At 33.9% G+C, this 19,004-nt stretch overlaps 1 protein-coding gene across 4 annotated transcripts in view; it reads right to left on the bottom strand.

Moving 5' to 3' along the window:
- LOC129804431 (uncharacterized) overlaps window positions 1–19,004 on the bottom strand; it is a 104,010-nt gene that overhangs the window by 24,321 nt on the left and 60,685 nt on the right. For all 4 annotated transcript variants that reach the window (XM_055851698.1, XM_055851699.1, XM_055851701.1 and 1 more), the window contains exons 3-9: window positions 11,634–11,903; window positions 7,206–7,342; window positions 6,252–6,439; window positions 3,909–4,012; window positions 3,481–3,774; window positions 3,282–3,412; window positions 38–199 (exon numbers count right to left, since the gene is read on the bottom strand). In XM_055851698.1, the coding sequence (XP_055707673.1) occupies window positions 38–199; window positions 3,282–3,412; window positions 3,481–3,774; window positions 3,909–4,012; window positions 6,252–6,439; window positions 7,206–7,342; window positions 11,634–11,903 (1,286 nt within the window). The remainder of the gene's footprint in view (window positions 1–37; window positions 200–3,281; window positions 3,413–3,480; window positions 3,775–3,908; window positions 4,013–6,251; window positions 6,440–7,205; window positions 7,343–11,633; window positions 11,904–19,004) is intronic.

Here is a 19,004-nt window from a genome sequence, read left to right as displayed (position 1 = left end):
AACAATCTTATTCATCATGCAATGAAATAATTAGTACCTGCACGTGATCGCATTCCTGCCAGGTTTTTATTTGTGGCACGAATTTTTCCTTTTCATTCTTCTTGGTAACAGCTATTGGAGTTTGGGTGGATATCCAGATAAGGTTTCCTTTGGGTTGTCGTACAATGATCATTGCATGCTTTCCTGGTGGTACTTCTTGCTGTTGAAATAAATTTCTAGATTAATTTGAATGTCTAGTTGTTGCTATCATTTGACTCAAGTACGAATCACATTTGTAAATTTATATTGCTTCATAACAGATTAAAATAATGGAGAAGCTATTGATTCTAGAATTAGTTCTAAAGGAAGCTAGGCTGTAACGTAATGTAGATTCAGTTTCCTTTGTAGACGTTTTCAACGTAGGCTCAGCTCAATGTACCCCACCTCTCCCTAAGTCCTTCAGATTCACAGTTCTAAGATTGTTAAGGTCGACATTCTTAAAAATATTTGTATTTCACGCTTAATTTATAGTCCATACTATCCCTAACCTTACTTTGCCGTTTCTTCAGCCCTTCTTCGCCGTTTTGGTTTTTTAGATGTGCGAATTCGATCACGATAGTTAACCTATACATTGGAAAAGGATGATTAAACTCCTTCAGCATATACTGCCTTAGAAAAGGCTCTTTTACGGCTTTGCTCTTTAGAGGTTCGTTTTTGATGTTAAGACCGTGATGGATGCAAAAACACAGAAATATCACATAAATAAAGTTCATTGTACTGTATTAGGATAAGTGTGCCAAATTCCGTTCAGCTTGCAATTTCGGCCACCTTTTTTGTTCCTCGAATTTCCATGAATTTTTAGTTTTTACATACTCTAGAGATTATACAATTCAAAAGAATAACAAAAAATGTAGCTTCGACAAACGAGATGACGTAAAAAAGGTATTGAAAGAATTCCTGAAGGGCAAGGAACTATGAGAATGAAGTTGGCCGAAATAGGGCACCAAAGCTATGTCTATATTTTTATTCAATTTAAAATGTATTAAGAATGATTTTGAAGTAAATAAAGACGATAAACTGTCTACAAGGTTCTAAGCAATACTCCTTAAGAAGAAGTAATAAAAAAAAATCAATTTCTATTAAAGATGTTACATTTCAAACTTGAGACTTTGGCGCTTGCATGCAACCATGCCGAAATTTGGTATACTTACCCTAAATCATTACTAATAAAACAAAATCTCTTTTTATCTTATAGGGGGAAGTGGGGCACCTTTAAAATTGGAATTTTTCACCTTTATTTTAAATAAAATTGAGGCTTATATCGTAATATAATTTAGCTGCACAAACAGATTGATAAGCTAAATTGCATTATGATATGGCTCAGTTCCACTTAAACATAGGTGAAAAATCTCAATTTCAAAGATACCCCACTTCCCCTTAATGTAAATAAATAATACAATAATTAAATAATAAAAATACATAAAATATTATAATAAATAATAATTAAAATGAATAAATAATAAAAAAAATGATAAAATAATGATAAGGCATAAAATCATAATTTTTATAAAGACGTTACTTGATTTATCAGACTGGAGGTTTAGCCTAGTTCAAGAAAGCTTCGAAATCCTATAGTAGGCAATTTTACAGATTTTTCAAAATATAATGGATAATTTAATCCTGGTATATTGTTCTTAATTAAAATTTCCAAAAAAAATCTTTCATAATAAGATATTAAACAAGATAAGCCGCTTTGTTAAACTTTAGGTTTAAAGACCGTCTAATGAGCCTAATACTGGCTCCAGACTTAAGGATTAAGTTCTCTAATCTTTTATCAGTCGAAAATTTTTGGAAAATTTTGTCTTAGATATGGACTATTAAGGGCAATTAATCTATTTGAATCAGAAGAACAAATTAAATTGGTTGCTAAATAGCATTTTGAGACATTCGGAAACTAGACTAAACCTCTAGTTTGAAAACAATGTAATGTCCAACGCACAATAACTTTTGTTTGTAAACATGTTTTCAAAATTCCTATGAGAATGAGGGAGATCACTAAATTTAGATCTCTTTTATTCTTACTGATATGTCAAAAACATATTTGGAAAATAAAAGTTATTGTGCGTTGGACATAAGGTTTAAATAGACTCAGGCTTATTCTCGAGAATATTAGTGTGTATAAATTACTGTAAAATTTAGTAATAAAGAATTAGATAAAGGATATTTTTATGCAAAGGACACTTAATTGATAATTCTAAGTCGTCAGTTTTGATGAGTTTGGGATAAATAAGGGATAATAGGATAAACCAGTGAAAAAGTATTTCTACCGTTTGGCATCGGATGCTAGTCTACAACGTTAAGATGTCGGCAGACGAATGGTAATGGAAATGTAGGATTTGAATAAAATAATTAATAATAATTAAATTTTAAGTGCCAAATTTTGTAGGTTAAATATTCTCTAGGATCAGCCTGAATGTATTTAGGCCCTAATACAGGCTTCAGACCTAAAGCTTAGTCATATGGCTTAATTCTTCTAATTACTGAAACTTTTGAGGAAATTGTTGCTTAGGATTGGATATTAAGAAGGGCAAATTATCTATTAAATTTTGAAAAATAAACAAAGTTGTTTGTTATTTAGATTTTTAAGACCTTCAGAAACTAGACTTCATTTTCAATCTGAAGCCGGCATAATGTTCTATCGATCTGTCTCCTCAATTATGAGATAAAGATGGATTAAAGAATAAATTTGCGTATTTAGTGTCAAAATTAAACTTTTTTTTAATTAAAGCATAATGACGTCATATTTTCTTGGCGCACCTTGCGATTTCAGATTAATATGCTTAAAAAATTCTCGCGACCAACTTTGAAATTAAAGATCTTTTAAATGAGTTTGACATTTCCATTTTAAATTAATTATAAGGCAAAATGGTTACGTTAAGGCCGAATAAAAATTGACTTAGAAAAATCCATTAACGAGTGCGTCAAAAATTGGTGTTCAGCAAAAATCACTTTTTGTGAATACTTAGAGGACTTAGAGCAAAACATAATTTTAGGAGGCCGTAGGAAAATTAAAACTTTTGGGACACCGGTGTCCGTCCCAAACGTCCTTAAAGGGTTAACTGCCTCCTTCTAAAATCTAAACCTAAAATTCATTTTTTAAATCTATATATGTTTAGTTTTTATATTGACTATTTCAAATTTGTCTTTTAATTCTAAAAATTTAAATTCTCTGATTAATTTATTAGAGATTCTTTGGTCAAGCGTTAGATCTAAAGTTTTAATGATAAATCAAATTCTTGTACCTGTCTTATGGCGTAATAGCATGTTAAATTTCGAGGATAGACCCCTGGGAAGTTCGGTGATTGCAGACGACAGAGTTTCTTGTCACAAGAACTAAAGATCCGGGAACAGTATGTTCCCTGAATAAGTTTTCCTGGAAGGTACAATAATATTGAGATTAGGGTGTTAAATTAAATGCAAGATATATTTCAAATCTCTTACCTAAATAGTACTTTGGCTCTGACGAATTGCTTCCACTCTTTCCGGATGCCTTTCCTATGGATGATGTTCTGTTGCTGTAAAAGATGTGCATGTCCTCATAGGGTGGTTCAACTGGTACAGAGTCGGGGATTTTAAATCGATATCCACCCAATGGGTTGCCGGTTGAGGTTGAGGGTGAAAAGAAGGTGGTACCACCACGGATGGGATCATAATTAGCCGTCGAATTTCCATATTCAGTCAATATTATTGAATTTGATGATGAGCTTGATGAATAATTTGTCCATGGTTTCACATCTATTTTCATGTCGTATTTAATATTACCACAATTTAATTGCCGGCATGATTTTCATGGTTGAGATAATTGCAAATAATTTGTCCCATTAATACATCTTTTATTTGTAAATTTCTCATATTTTCAAAATATTTACCTGTAAATTGGGCACCACCATAGCGAACAATGGCACTTTCACGTGAGAGCACTTTAAATTGTATCCGAAAGTCGAAGTTGTAGCCAGTTTGGTCACGAGCCAGCCTGAAATAAAAAAAAAAACAAAATCAAAGAATAAATTAACAAGATCTGTGGCCTCTATTTGTTTAAGAACTTAGAAGGAGTTAAAGATTATTTAAGTTCTCAGTGATTTCGCTTAAGTGCACTACAAGTTACGGTTAAAGATGCAGTATAGGCTACTTCTGAAACGTAAGGGAAAGTGTCCCCCATGCTTTACACGGTCCCAAGCTTTGCAATGACTAATTTTTTCGTATGTTTTTCAATAAATGTGACTTATCTCATCCATATTTTAAAAACTAGGGGAAATTGTCTCGTTTTTAAAATATATTGCGCAGTAGCATTTATTCAGAAACATAGGAAAAATTAACTCATAAAAGATTGGGACCGTTCAAAGTATGGGCATTTTCCCCTACTCGTATATAAATAAATTTGAATTATGGAAAAGAATTTTTTAACTTCTAGTAATTTGAATGCGCTGTTGAATAGGGGAAACTGAGGCACCACCGAACTCGGAGTAGTACCGAACAATGCGATGTTTTAATAAGATATTAGACATCAGAGGTCGAGATCTATAGGAATTTAGGGTAGACGTTGGTATTACCAAAACGCTCCTAATATCGATCAAGCGATGCTTGTAATATCGACTTCTCTTCCAATTGATGAATAAAAAAATAATTTTTCTACATAAACTTTAATTATTATATGATTGTTTAATTATTTTATGTTTCACGATGTCAAATAGAAAATTTCTCAATTTTTCCGGTAATATTTGTACAAGAAAAGTGATTTTTAAAAATGTGTGCACAAAATTACAATAGTAGCCATTCCTAAAATTCACTTTGCTGCCATTTGTCTTAAGGAAATACAGTCAGATTTGTCAGTGAATTGAACAGTTTGTGCGCTTCTTATCGATACAATTGGTATTATAGATATTGGAAACCAATTAAGGATTGAAGCTTCCATGTGAAGATTTCATAGGTAAGTACTGTTAGTTGAGCGTAATAAGAGATTTTCTATGATCGATAATCTCAAATTCTGATGTATGGAATATCGATCACTTTTTTATTTAGGAAAAAACACCAAAAAAACGCTTTCAATACCGGGATGACGAAATGGCAAAAGCCCTTGACGATGCCAGGAATGAATTTAGCATTAGAAAGGCAGCTCGGATCTACAATCCGGAAGAAAGACGTATCGACGCTTCTGCAGTCCTTTCAAGAGAACACGAGGAATCCCTGGAAGCTTGGGTCCTTTCACGGGCTAATGTGGGTCACTCAATTATCAAGGATCAACTTCTCGACAGTGTGCAAATGTTGTGCAAGAAATTGAAAATTTCAAACAATTTTGTGGTGTATTAAATTATTTTGATTGTTCCCTTTAGAAATTAAAGCTAAGTATTTGAATTATCTATTTTTTACTTTATCGGAAAATATAAAATACATGTTCACATTCCCTGATGGAACGTGTAAAACCCATTTTATTCCTTGATCGATATTACAAGCATCGACTGATCGATAATACTATCAGCTGATCGATATTACATGCAAATACACTTCGAAAAGTTTTTCGTGTTTTAAAGCTAAGTACTTTGTGCTAAGTGTTTTAAAGCAAAATACTTATATTTAAAAAGTGAGTGGTCGATCTTGTAGAGGACATCTGCAAGATTGACATAACAAGTTTTCACTTGAAAAATACGAGTATATATACGGTGTTTTGTCTGTTAAAGTTGATCATTTCCTTAACTGATCGATAATACCCCCGTCTACCTTATAGGCACTAGGAATTCTTACTGAAGGAATGGTCGAGATAGTCCGAGTAGTTTAGATTTAGAAATAAAAGTAAAGTGTTCGGCTCTACTTCATATGCAGAGGGTGCCCTAATGCCCACCTAGTCGATTCGAGTTTACCGGATGTAGAGACAAAGTGGTTAGAGATATCGTTTTAGGTTATTTCAGGCATCAATTCAATCACTGAGAGAAATCCGAAAAAGTTAAAATTACATTCCTGAAATGTTTATTTTACCCTGCAGTATTGATCCGAAATCAGAGTAAATATTATGCTTTTTGGGTGCATTACGGGTTAAAGTAACCCTTTTTCATGTTAATTTTACCCTTAAAAAGGTGTAAAATTAACATTAAAAAATGTTGTTATATTTTTACACCTAAAAAGTGTTAAAGTTATGAGTAAAAAAGTTAATCGCACCCCCGTTTTTTCCTCAGTGATGACACGGTCTTATTCGGTTGCGTTTTTTTTTTGTTGCTCACCTGAATAGTTTAACTGTGAGTACGAGTGATCGTGTCTCACTGTAGAATACTTGAGGACCCCACGAGGATCCACACCACATTCCGCCCACTGCTTGACGGGAAGCTTCCGCAATCTGAAGATAGCCATCTGGACATCCATTCTGAGTGTATGAAACAAACTTTCCTACTGTGAAGCTTTCAAGAGTCACCTGCAGATTGTACATGGTACAAGATAAGAACAATGATGATAGATTAGTTAGGGTACATGATAATGGGAAAAGAATTACAATCTTTTATATCGATTTTTGCCGTCGACGAGGGTGGAATTAATGCTCTGAAAATTTAATTATAATTTGTGTCTCTGGTACGCGAGAGGACATTAAGCCCACGGAGGATGTTTTGGAACTGTGCCAGGAAATATTGTATATAGAATGGGGCAAAAGCCTCAGTCTCTACATGGACTTTTTCTCATTGTGATTAAAAGTAGTCCCCACAATTTGCAATATCTCTTGATATACAAACCATCTCGCTGGGATGTTATGTGCGGGTACAGTCTTGGGTGAGAAATGTTGAGAAAACATTTCAATTATGATAATGATACATTTTCCTATTCTTTTTCCCTTCTCTGAGCATCGAGATGGGGGAGATAGGACAGAATCATTATTTAACATTATGACACGAAAACATCAGTGATTGCGTAAGAATCTGGGATTTTGTTTGATACTTGAATTGAAGATTTTTATATGGAGGATTTATCAATTTTTATAGAATAAATCCTATTGATTTGTTATGTGAAATGCAATTGACATAAAATCCTTGCGAACGTATGATTCATTCCAAAATTTTATCCCACTTATCGACAATATCATTTAAGATTCCCTTCTCTGAGTTGTCTCTGGTGGCTTGTAACTTCTTATATACACCAGGATAAAGTGTCGAAAGATAGTAAAATGAAGTGGATTTGGTGAAAAGTACCTGAACAATGTCGCCGTGTTTCCCACCGGCGGCTGTAAATGTCAATACACAAATATAAGGTATTCGATCCTCTTTGGGTCGATGGAGCTCCAAGTCGTACGTGAGACCCAAATTTCCGTAGTACGTTCGATTGCAAGCTGAAATGGCAAGAGAGAGAGAGAAAAAAGGGATGAGATGGGGTTTGTGGAGCTAGTTAGGTGAAGGTTGTCCAATTGGGGGTTGTTGAGTATGAGGTGTTACATAAGTTTGGTATGTGTAGATCCCAATTGGGGGATGATTCTCCACATAATTCACAAAATATTTCTCTCTCTAACTCCATTGGAGAGTCCTTCTAGTATAGGGCATACCAACGAAATATTTTCTCGTAAAGACTTCGACACAAAATTCACTTTTGGAAAGGCTTAAAAAGGGTAGTAAAATGGGTCGACAAACTGACAGAAATTTACCACAAAAAAGTGCTCGTAGAGAAATTTTCTTCACACAGCATCTTAAAAGTTTACACAAGTGCTTTCTCTAAATAAGGTGGAAAAACTCTTAAATTGATTTAGGGTCTCCCCCCACCCCCCTTTGTTCCCTATCTCACAAATTTTGAAAGTATATACTTCGATAAAATTTTCCTTCGCAGCTTTTCTAATGAATTTGCCAAACAATGTTGGGGAGAGATATTTTATTTGTTTTTGCTACTTATATCGATAGGAAAACTCTCTCAAAAGTATTTTTCTCACTTTTTGTTCTCATATGTGCCCTTTTTCCAAGTGGGAGAAAAACTCAAGAGTGCTCCAAAAAAGAAGAAGTATATGTGGCTGAAAATCAATAAAATCACCCATCCATTGTTGATACCCAAAACAGCGTCTTTCGATTATTTTTACGGCCATCAGTAAATTTTGCCATTTTCCGTGACCTCTTTGAAAATGTCTGTCCTTTTTCTCCTGGGGCTAAAGAGAATGGGCACGAAAAAAGGTTTGACTTTGGCACATGTGAATTGTGATTCTTTCACACTTGACTGGATTTTCTCACATCAAATGCTCGATAGTCATTATTTTTCTCCCAACAAACTTTATTTTTGTGCTTTTAGGAGCTTTGCTCCACAATTCAGAAAAAAGAACCCAAATTGGGAGTATGCTTATTTAAACTAAAATTTAACCTTCCTTAATTCCAAAAATCCGTATTTTTGCAAAGTCATAAAGTTTTTGGGATATCAAATGATTGTGTGATAAATATAATGTGCTTTTAAAGTGATGATTTATGTTGTTTTCTGGTAATAATATCATTAAAAGTAAACTAGCTTAAAACGAGACGATTTAATTAGCTTAAATAGGATTAAAATCGGCTCGAGGAGGACTCAAAACCTTATTTCTTTCGGAGCTTCGATTTTAAGCTGGATTAAAAATTAAAAACGTTTTTTCTAAAATAAGAAAGAAAATAGATAGAAAATTTTATAAATAATAAGCCAATATTGAAAAATTTTCATTCTTTGTTTTTTAGATTACAAGTCTAAAAGTTTTTTTTTTGTATTTAATTGTAACCGTTTGATTGGGATTTAGGTTTAAATAAATTAGATTTTTTGTAGTTGGTTAAAAATGCTTTTAAAAATACGAGGTTTTTAAAAGAATTTTGGTTTACTTCGAAAATCGACTTTTAACGAGTAAGAAGTAGTTGGGCCCCTTTGAAATGGGGAAACTTTGAAATTGGGCTTTTTCTCCTGTTTTTAAATGGAACTGGACCATACCGTGATATAATGTTGCGGAACAACACTTAATTATTATTATATTATTTTAAATTTTTGTTATTGTTCCCGATTCTGTCCCCCTCTGTGCAGCGCTATTCTTATTCGGGTCAGCAGAACCCATAAGTAGCCGCACTATTGACAGAATCGAGGAGTTGGACGGGAAATTTAGACAATAAATGTCTGTTAATATGAAGCTGGCGTTTTAATGATACGCTTCAATAATTTAGCTTCATAGACCAATTGTGAAACAAAATTACATTATAATAAGCCTCAACTTCTTTGACAAATAGGAGAAAAAAAACCAATTTCAAAGGTACTCTATTTCAAAGATACCCTATTTCAAAGGTTACCTACTTCCAACTACCTGTAACTTAAAAAATTATAGAAACATAAGAGTTGCACGTGTTTAGCCTATTCAAGCTGCATTTCAATATTAATCAGACATAATTAATTTCTTTTGAAGCTTTGATCTTGTTAACCTTTAAAATTTTTAAAATTTAAATATTTACAGAAATAATTCAGAAATTAGAACTTTACGGAATACTCGACTTCGTCAGTTAAACGCTGGCTAAAATAGGGCAATTTTGAACTGAATTTTATTTCAAATTTAACCGAGAAAAGAAGAAGAAAAAAACAAAGAGATAAAAGAGCATTGTTTTGTGATATTCTTCTTTTACACATCTGAAACATTATGGGAATAATCAAAATTCAAAATTGGATTATGTTCAAAATTTCCTCATTTTATTCTATGCCTTTAAACTTAAAAGGCGCTAGAATGCAACATCTTCAGATTTAAAGATCAAAATGTGATGGGATAAACAGACCTTTTAAATGACCCCACTTTTGTCTAAAAAACTTAAACAATGATCTTGAGAGCTTTTTATTTTTCGACCTAGAAAAATTTCCTATACGGACAGATTCATTTGGATTTTTATAGAATGAACTTACCTACGGATAATTTGTAAACAGTGTGTAACTGAAAGTTAAGGAAAAAAATGGGATCGTTTCGAAATTAACAAAAAAAGAAAGATTTTGAAAGCGACGAAATGCAATAATGAACCTTAGTAGGGTGGAGTAACCACTTATTGCCATATTTAGGAAAAACGGGAATTAATTTTATTATAACTTTTGAACCCCTATTACAAGACAACTCAAATTTAACACAAAGTTACTTAAAAAATTTATTAGCTGCAGATTCGCGAAAACAATAGTCCTCCAATTTAACCCTAGACTACTTAAAACACTGATTTTTATTAACAATGCAAAAATAACCACTTAGTAGCCACTTTTTACCACTTTTCGCCAGTTCTGTAACCACTTCTCGCCACCCACTTTGGAAGGGTTCAAACTCAACTATTTTGGGCAATATGATGCAAAGAATACATTCAGTATTTCTCTTTCCTCATGATCACCCTATTATTACTCACTTCAAATGATTTTTCTTCGCTGTTATTTGAGAAATCAAACTATTGGACTATTGCATAAAGTAAATAATACAGATTTGACAACTGAGAATCTACGAAGTGAAGTTAGCGTCGCCTATTGAAAAGAGATGGCGACAGGTGGTAAAATCATTCAAATATATTACCACTTTTCGCCATGCTTCATTTTTATATAAATATAATATAAAATGAAATATTAATTAACTAAATACAAATTTTATCTATTCTATAAGTGTAATTAAATATTCAATAGGAAAATTATTTATCCAAAGAGATACATTTTGCTTGGAGAAAATTTGACGACACTTAGTATATTGGGTAAGAAATATTGGATTCGATGCACTTGCTTAAAATTTTGCTCTAAAAACTGCTCAAAATCATAAATTCAAAACGAATAATTACTATTTTTCGGCTCTATACGTAGCAGCAGTAAAAATACAAGTAACTTTGCGGCTCATTTATTTCATAAATCGCGAAAAATAGCGATTTCTTTATAAGTTGCGAAAAGTGGAGCACTGGCGTGAAGTAGTGATTCCATCCTACTTTAGTAAAACAATAAAAATAGTCTATTCTTTTAGAATTTAATGGATTACATAGGCCACTAACCTGAAAACACTACATGTTTTCTATTAATTCTCTTTCAACTTATTACCGTTCTGTATCTTAAACGATGAGATAGGTATATCAACTTTCAGTTTCCGGTGATTCCTCATCTCCCTAAAAGACCATTTTCTAGAGCCGTTTTTCCCCCTTTTACCTTTAACTAGAGCCGGTTTTCCCTTTTCCGTTCGCTCCAGCCATCCCTTCTAAAACCATATTTTTGGGATATTTTATAAAATGGTTCTTAAAGCTGGTGCAAGTAACCATTTCGTCCATGGACCCATATATAACCGAAAAAATTTTCAACGTCGCATTTTCGATGCTTAAAGTTCAATAACTTTGGAGGGCTTACATCTTGTGCTAAAATATAATTCTCTGAGAGCTCTATCTTGTAAGTTCGAGCATTCTTCAAAGTTGGGATGGTTTGGAATCTTTTGAAAAAATATTGATTTCAAGCTCTTAAGCATATAAAAGTGCAACATTTTAACTGTATTTTCTGTAGGAATTAGAAAATATATGATGTTTCTCTTAGTCTTCGAGACCCACCTAACCCCTTAATACACTATATTTCGTTTAGAACAGTATTTTCTTTTTAAGTTTGAGTGGTAATATCGGTAATATAAAGATATTACGTAAAATTTGGGATATAGTACTCACGTGTACAGAATCTGGGCTCATCGCTGGAGTCACCACAGTCATTAATATTATCACAGAATTTATTGAGAGGGACACACTTTCCATTTGTGCATGTATGCTCCGACATTGCACATTGCGTCACTGGTCCCATGCCTTGCTGACCTGGTTTTGTCGTACCCGCGCCCCCAGCTGACGTCACTAGCGCCGCTGTCGCCCACAGGGTGGTTGTAAGGACGGCAAGCACGTCATTTATGTGACGATTGCGATGACGTGGCATCTGGCGATGGAGGCCTGTAAAGAAATTAGCACGGGTTAGCCCTGGTAAACAACACTCTTCAATCTCACTCTCTCTGTGGGGTTCGCGAGGAAAGTTTTAGTGAAGGTGGAAATAGTATCTGGGGAGTTTTTCGGAGGGGCGTGGGTGTGTTGATGGATTCTCATCACGTTTTCACGTATAGATGACATATCACAATTGGACGACGACGACGGGAGATGTAGAAGATGATTCTGTGAATGTGCCGTAGTTTTGGATGGGGTGTGGGGTGGATAAAAATAAATACAAGGTGGATTATTTTATATCTCTTTCTTGCACCCATTCTCCCGTGACTCTAACAATTCCCCAGAGGGATTTGGCTGGATGATGGGACGTGTGATGGAGTTATTTTGATGTGTTCGTCGTACTTCAATTTCATGGCAATTCCAACAACCCTCAAACGAGGAGCCACAAGACAGTGATAGAAACGCACAATTTAATGGATTTTCTCCATTTCATGTTATATTTGTTTTCTCAGTCCCCAAAAACCATTTCTTTCTGCAAATATAATCGAGATTTTATTTGTTGGATTGAGAGAATATTCGTCAACAAATGTTTTGAAATAATTTTCGGGGTAATTTGTGCCATTGATACTCTCTTACTCAATTAATAAATCTTTTCAGAAGTTATGAAAAGAATTTAAATAATTTTTGTATGAGAATTGCACTTTGCGGAGGGATCAATAAAGCGAGCATCACTAAGTATCATTTGTCGATATCTCTTACTGTTTAGCCTTGAAGGTCGACGGGCGTAACGGACTTATTAACGAAAAAATGCAAAATTTCCCAGTATCGAAAAAGAATATTTGCTGATATTGGAACCATAAAGTAAAAAACCAATCCTCCTCTCACAGCCGGAATTTCCCTAAAAATGACATTCGGAGATCGTTTTGAAAGCCAAAGAAAAGAGATTTTTGGGTTTATTCGATGCGCGTAAAGGTTGAAGTATGTTCTGTTCGAATTTATTCGATTAACACGGTGTCGTCAGTATATTCACTTTGTTGTGAAGAAAACCAAAATAACGAAGCTCATAATATTCTTATTTAGGCATAGATAACTGTGCCGCTCACGGTTCACTTGAGTGCCGATCTGTCGATCTTTTGTAGAAATTGTGCCGATTTCGTACGATTTTTGTCGATATCGTGCCGGTCTGCCGAATACGTCTGTCTAGAAGATTAGTGTTTCCAGTACAGTCACGGATTACTATATTCCTGGATAGTAGGTAGACATTTTTGTGTCCCATAGTAGTGCAAACAAAGTGAATAAAACTACGAATAAAGACGTCGTACCCTTGTTTCTTGATATTCTCGAGACTGAAAATGCCTTAAATCCTACATTTTCATTCCTCAGCATCAAATTGCATCATTCCTGGGTGCACTTTTATTTGGTTTGTTTGCATTACTATGCCACACGAAAATCTCTATCTCCTATCCACGAATATAGCAATCCGTGGTACAGTGCATTAACATTTACCACTAGAATTGTCCGTAAGAAATTTATCATGTTTACATGAGTTTAAACGAACGCTATACTTCATAAGTGCGAGCTGACATTTAAATCTGCCGATTCGTGCTCGTGATCGATTCGTGATCTGCCGATTTAGATCTGCCGTGTTTTGCTTATGAACATGTCGATTTGCCGCTTTCCGGTCAAATTGTTCCGGTCTGTTTATTTTTCAGCAAAATAAATGCCGATCTGTCAATTTTTAGCTCCTGATCACCAGAATTTTGCCGATTGACGCTCATGGTGTACTCTTGAGAGCCCCTTTTTATCCCTTGATTCTTGTTCTATTATGTTCTAATCAGTCAGAGAGTAATCACTTTCCCAGCTTTTTTCTGCGGTATTAGGTGAGATTCTTAACAATCTCACCTACTATAATCCTAACAAAATTTCATGTCGTCCGATCGACCTCAAACTTGGCCAAAATGTGTTTCAGCACTTCCTGATCACGAATATATATGTGGCTATTTTACGTTCCCGGCCGGCCGGCCGGCCGGCCGCTCTTTGGAGCTTAATAGCTCCTAAACTAAAAAAGATATTGACTTGCGGTTTTCGGCAGAGGTTATATATCGGGTGAAAATTGCAACTTGGTGTATTGACCCCCCACCCCCCACCCCTCCTTCCGCCATTTTGAAGACCCCCCTTTTTTTGTTTTCTCAATAGTTCCGCCCCTATGGCATCGAGCGGGCTCAAATTTTAGTATGTTATAGCTGGGCCTTAGAGCTTTCCATCAATACCAAACTTAAGGTCCCCCGACCCCCCTGACCCTAGCTATAAGGGTCCAAAAAAAATTTCTTAAAATGGCCATAACTCCGGTTCTAATTGTCAGAATTTAAAAAGTGAGGGCTTTTTGGAAAGCTCTCGTAAAATGCCACTTCCCCTTCTAACATCGCAAGTTCATAAAACCACCGCTAGGGGCGCTATTATTAAAAAGAAAATTTTTAAATCTTATAAGTTAAATAACTCAAAAATTCCATTGTGCATCGGGCTGAAATTTTAGTATGTTGTAGCCGTTGATTATACCTATCAAACAAAAAAAACCTTAAGTCGATCCATAACCCCTGACCCGAGCTATAAGGGGTCAAAGTTCGAACATTGACCGGCCTCTATCTCCGGTTCTAACTAACATAGCGGCCTAAATTTTACCTTTTTGGTTTCGTCTCGATGAGCACTTTCAGATGGAAATTCAAAAAGTCACCACAGGTGGCGCTGTGATAGCGTCAAAATTCATCGAAATTCAAAGTCACTTTTCTCAAAAAACGGCATTGTGCAAGTTAATGAAATTTTAGTATGTTGTAGTCCAGTCTAGGACGTTTCCAAAATGGTGCGTATGTGCGCTGTGGTTTCAATAGATCCGGAGATATGAGGGGTCAAAGTTCACGAAATTCAAAAAATCATATCTCCGGTTCTATGTGACCGATTTTGATGAATGAGGGCTTAAACGAAAGATCTCACCAAATACTACAACTTTCTAGAATATTTGAACTTCGTGGGACCAACACCAGGGGCGCCACAGTCGAAAAACCAATTTCAATATCACATAACCTCAATTATCTCGACTGTCGCAGAACCGATTTTGATGATTACTTCGACATAATTGTAGAGCACATTTGTCTCTACATTTCGTCCATACATCATTTTCCGCTCAGACTACGGTATCACTCCGATTTTGCCGTTTAAGTGTGAAAAAATTGATTTTTCCCATAATAACGCTTTGAAATCACTCAGATGCCAATTTGACTGCCTCTACTCCACAAAGACACTTAAAATATGGTTTTAAATGGAAAGTCCCACAAAATACAACAATTCTTTGATATAGTTGAAGTTCAACAAATCACTACTTGGGGCACTCTGGATGAAAAAACAAGTTAAGAAACAAAAAACCTCGCTTATCTTGGCTTCTGAGTAATCGATGAGATCATGTTCTATAGGAAAATTATAGAGTACATTCTGGTCTACATTTCACCCATATATCACTTTTCTGTCAGTTCATCCAAATCCTTGATATTTTGGTTTAAATACAAAATTTGTATAATTTCACGAATTTGATTCAAGATAACTGAATGGCGACTCACAATTTCGGCTCTAAATCGAATTTGCATGCACTCCGAGTTAGCTCACGTTAAGAATCTCACCTACATAAGCCGGTTAGGATTATCTGTCCCTTTCATTTTTTTTTTAAATTAACTGTGTAAAATTTTAATATGAAAATTCGAGATTTAGCATTATTTTTTGAACACCAGCGACAATTTTAGCATATAGAAGGCTATTAGAGAAAAAAAAACGGGGGTGAAATTAACTTTTTTGCTCATAACTTTAACACTTTTTAGATGTAAAAATATATCAACATTTTTTAATGTTGATTTTTCACCTTTTAAGGGTAAAATTAACATGAAAAAGGGTAACTTTAACCCCTAATACACATAAAAAACATACTATTTACACCGATTTTGAATCAATACTGCAGGGTAAAATAAACATTTAATATTATTTATTTAATATTATTTTAACTTTTTCGGATTTCTCTAAGTGTATTGAAAACTTTTAATCAACCAAATTTGGAGTAAATCACATGAAAAGGACAACAAAAATATGCTTTTTTTCTGCAAGTGATTGGACTTCAAATTATTTTTTAGGTTACTTAGGAGGGATATTCTGTAACGATATGACAATGTCATGTGACAAATTTTCGTTATGAATTCTAAGATTCGTTTTTTTTTCCATATCTTGAAAAATATTTGAATCTTGAATCTGTAGAAGTTCCTATAATAATATTCCAAATGTCTTTTTTATTCGTTTCGTTATGACTGAAATGCGTCTTTACTTCTATTAACAAAAAATTTTCCAGTGCTATAAATATAAACCATTGAAGAGATATTTAATAAATAAATTTTTAAACATTTTGAACAATACGCTTGACAATACACGGAAGTTGCATTAAAGTGTTGATCATTGCTATAATAAAAAAATGTAATGCCTCATTAGACTTTTGCCAAACGAGGAAACTTTTTTAATAAAACAGTTTCGACACATTTATTGAGGATTTCTCAATTCTCAAATTAGGAAATTTTCATCGATTTAACCATTTATCCTAAAAGCTTTTATGAACACAGAAATGAATTTTGTAGCATATTTTTTGACTTTTCTATAAATTGTGGCACAATATAGCATTGGGAATTGTACATATATCTCGATTAATATTACTATTTATTGACAATGTTATTGGAAAACGGGGCAGTTGTTGAAAACTCTTGGGGCACCTAATATTATTTAATCTGATGAAATATTTCTGGGGGTGTTTTTCTTGTACACATACTGAACAAATATTGTATGATTTTGTTTTCAAAACCAATGTACTACAATCCAATTTAGAGATAGAATTCCAAAGCAGGAAGTTGGAAAAGTATACCTGAGAAAATAAATTTACTTTTATGCATATAAATAAACTGTCGAGAATTAATTCCAAACTTGAACCAACTAATAAATTGGAGTAAAAACTTGAATTGTTTGGAGTGTGGTAATAGTGATTAAACTCCATCTCGTTGCCTGAAAGTTTGGCATTTAAATCTCAAATAGCTAGTCTATAAAAGTTTCATGTTCCTATATCTCACAAATCAACCACAAATTGGGATGAGATCCTAAAGTATTTGGTTTCTCCTATTTTATACTAGTAACTAATAAAATAAGTGGAAAATGTACGTTTTTATCTTCCAGGAAATGAGAAATCTGTCATAGATTAAAAATTAAGTATGATTTTATCTTGTCTAGGACTCCCTGATGAAACTAAGGATGGGAAATGTTTTCGATAGGAGAAAATATGCGTGAAAAAAGCGGAAATTTTCGCCTTTCTATGAAGTCGATAGAATTGAAGGAAGATTGAATGTACAAGGAGGTAAGTGCTTTTTCCCTATTTCTTCTTTCACCTACTTTCACTTTCGGTATCACAGGATTTCTGTGTTTTATTCGTCTGGTTTATCGGATGGGATTAAAGGGTCATTTTCAGTACAGAGATTGAACTATCCTGTGTAAAGTAAATGATCGTTTACACCCACAAAATGTAATTTCCTCTTCAATATGTTTCAATTGAAGAGTCAAGAGAATTTTCAGGTAATTGTTCCTGTAAAACGTGTTCAATATAAATTAAGAGGGGAAATTATTAGTTGCTTCAAAACAATTTTGTTGTTGAAGATTTTTCTGTATTTGCACTTGAAAATTGGAATTAATGACAATTGAAAAACTTCAAAAGAGACAAAATTTGTAAAGACGATTTGGAATGAAAGGTTTTTACGCTTTGCACACACTCTGGCTCCGAACACTTCATATTTTGCCATATTCCTCAATTGAATCTGACTAGTCTATGTCAGTATATTTTAGGTAGGTAACAGGTTCATTAAAGAAATGTGTGGAAAATATAAAGTGTTCTAAGGCAGATTGTGTGGGAACCCTGAAAGCCTTCCCCTATCTCTATTGTACTTTTCTTTTTCTCGGTATTTTTTTAAAAGAAATATAAGAAGAAAACATATCATTAAGGACGTACTAGGGTAAAGTGGTACAAGTTGGACAATGGTACAATTTGGACAGGGCTTTTTTTTCTTGATAAATTTAGTACTTCACTTTTATTTGTATATTTTTAATACTTTAGTTTTATAATTTGGTTCCTTGTGCTTAAAAACCAATTTTGTACTGTATTTATCAAGAAAAAAGCCATGTCCAACTTGTACCGGCGAATTGTCCAACTTGTAACACTATGTCCAACTTGTATCATTTTACCCTACTGTACTAGAACGGTGAATTTTAGAAAAGAATTTTAGAGTTACCCATCTAAGATAACATTTTCGAAAAGTTGCCAAGTTAATTATTAAAAAAAAATTATTTGAATGACGTTGAATATTTGAGGAGAATGAGAAAATTGGTTACCTATTGTTTACACGACACTAAACATGGATTTTTGAAAATATTTCGAACATTCAGAATTTTTAAGAACGAGAATTTATGCACCATGAAACATTCTTCAGACTCAGACTTAAAATCTATCCATTTACCTTAAACACTTCGAATGTTCTAAAATGTGAAATTTATTGCAAATTGCTTTAAACCATATTTGAAATGTCCAGATGCTTCAGATAGTTTCACTATTTTCATACCTTTAAAATGCATAATTTAACATTTCAAAATTGATATTGACAGTTTTTGCCAATCTATTGCCCAAACTGTTTACAGCCTTTGAAAATCACTGGAATTGCTTGTTGTATGCAAATTGAAAATTTTTGAGAAGTCGACTAAACTCGAAGATCGAAAACAGTACAACTGGAATGAAATTAAACCGGGTAATGTTTAATAGCGATTTTTTACTGCTCAAACTCAAAGAGAGAGCTGTTATGTAATCCGCTTTCAAACTTGTCACCGCTTTGGTGGTTCAACAATTGAAGATATCAACTTCCGGTCTTCGGGACGGGATATGGAAACTTCGTATTTTACATGTTCATATTGCACATTTCGTATTGCGCAAACTTCGTATTCTAGTACATTTCGTATTTCACATTTCGTGTTTCATAAATTTTGTACAAAAATTGAACAGGC

This window comes from Phlebotomus papatasi, chromosome 2, assembly GCF_024763615.1.
Source record: "Phlebotomus papatasi isolate M1 chromosome 2, Ppap_2.1, whole genome shotgun sequence".
NCBI classification, from domain to species: Eukaryota; Metazoa; Arthropoda; class Insecta; order Diptera; family Psychodidae; genus Phlebotomus; species Phlebotomus papatasi.
The sequence above is the reverse complement of the archived record's forward strand: the minus strand, read 5'-3'. Positions and strand labels throughout refer to the sequence as shown.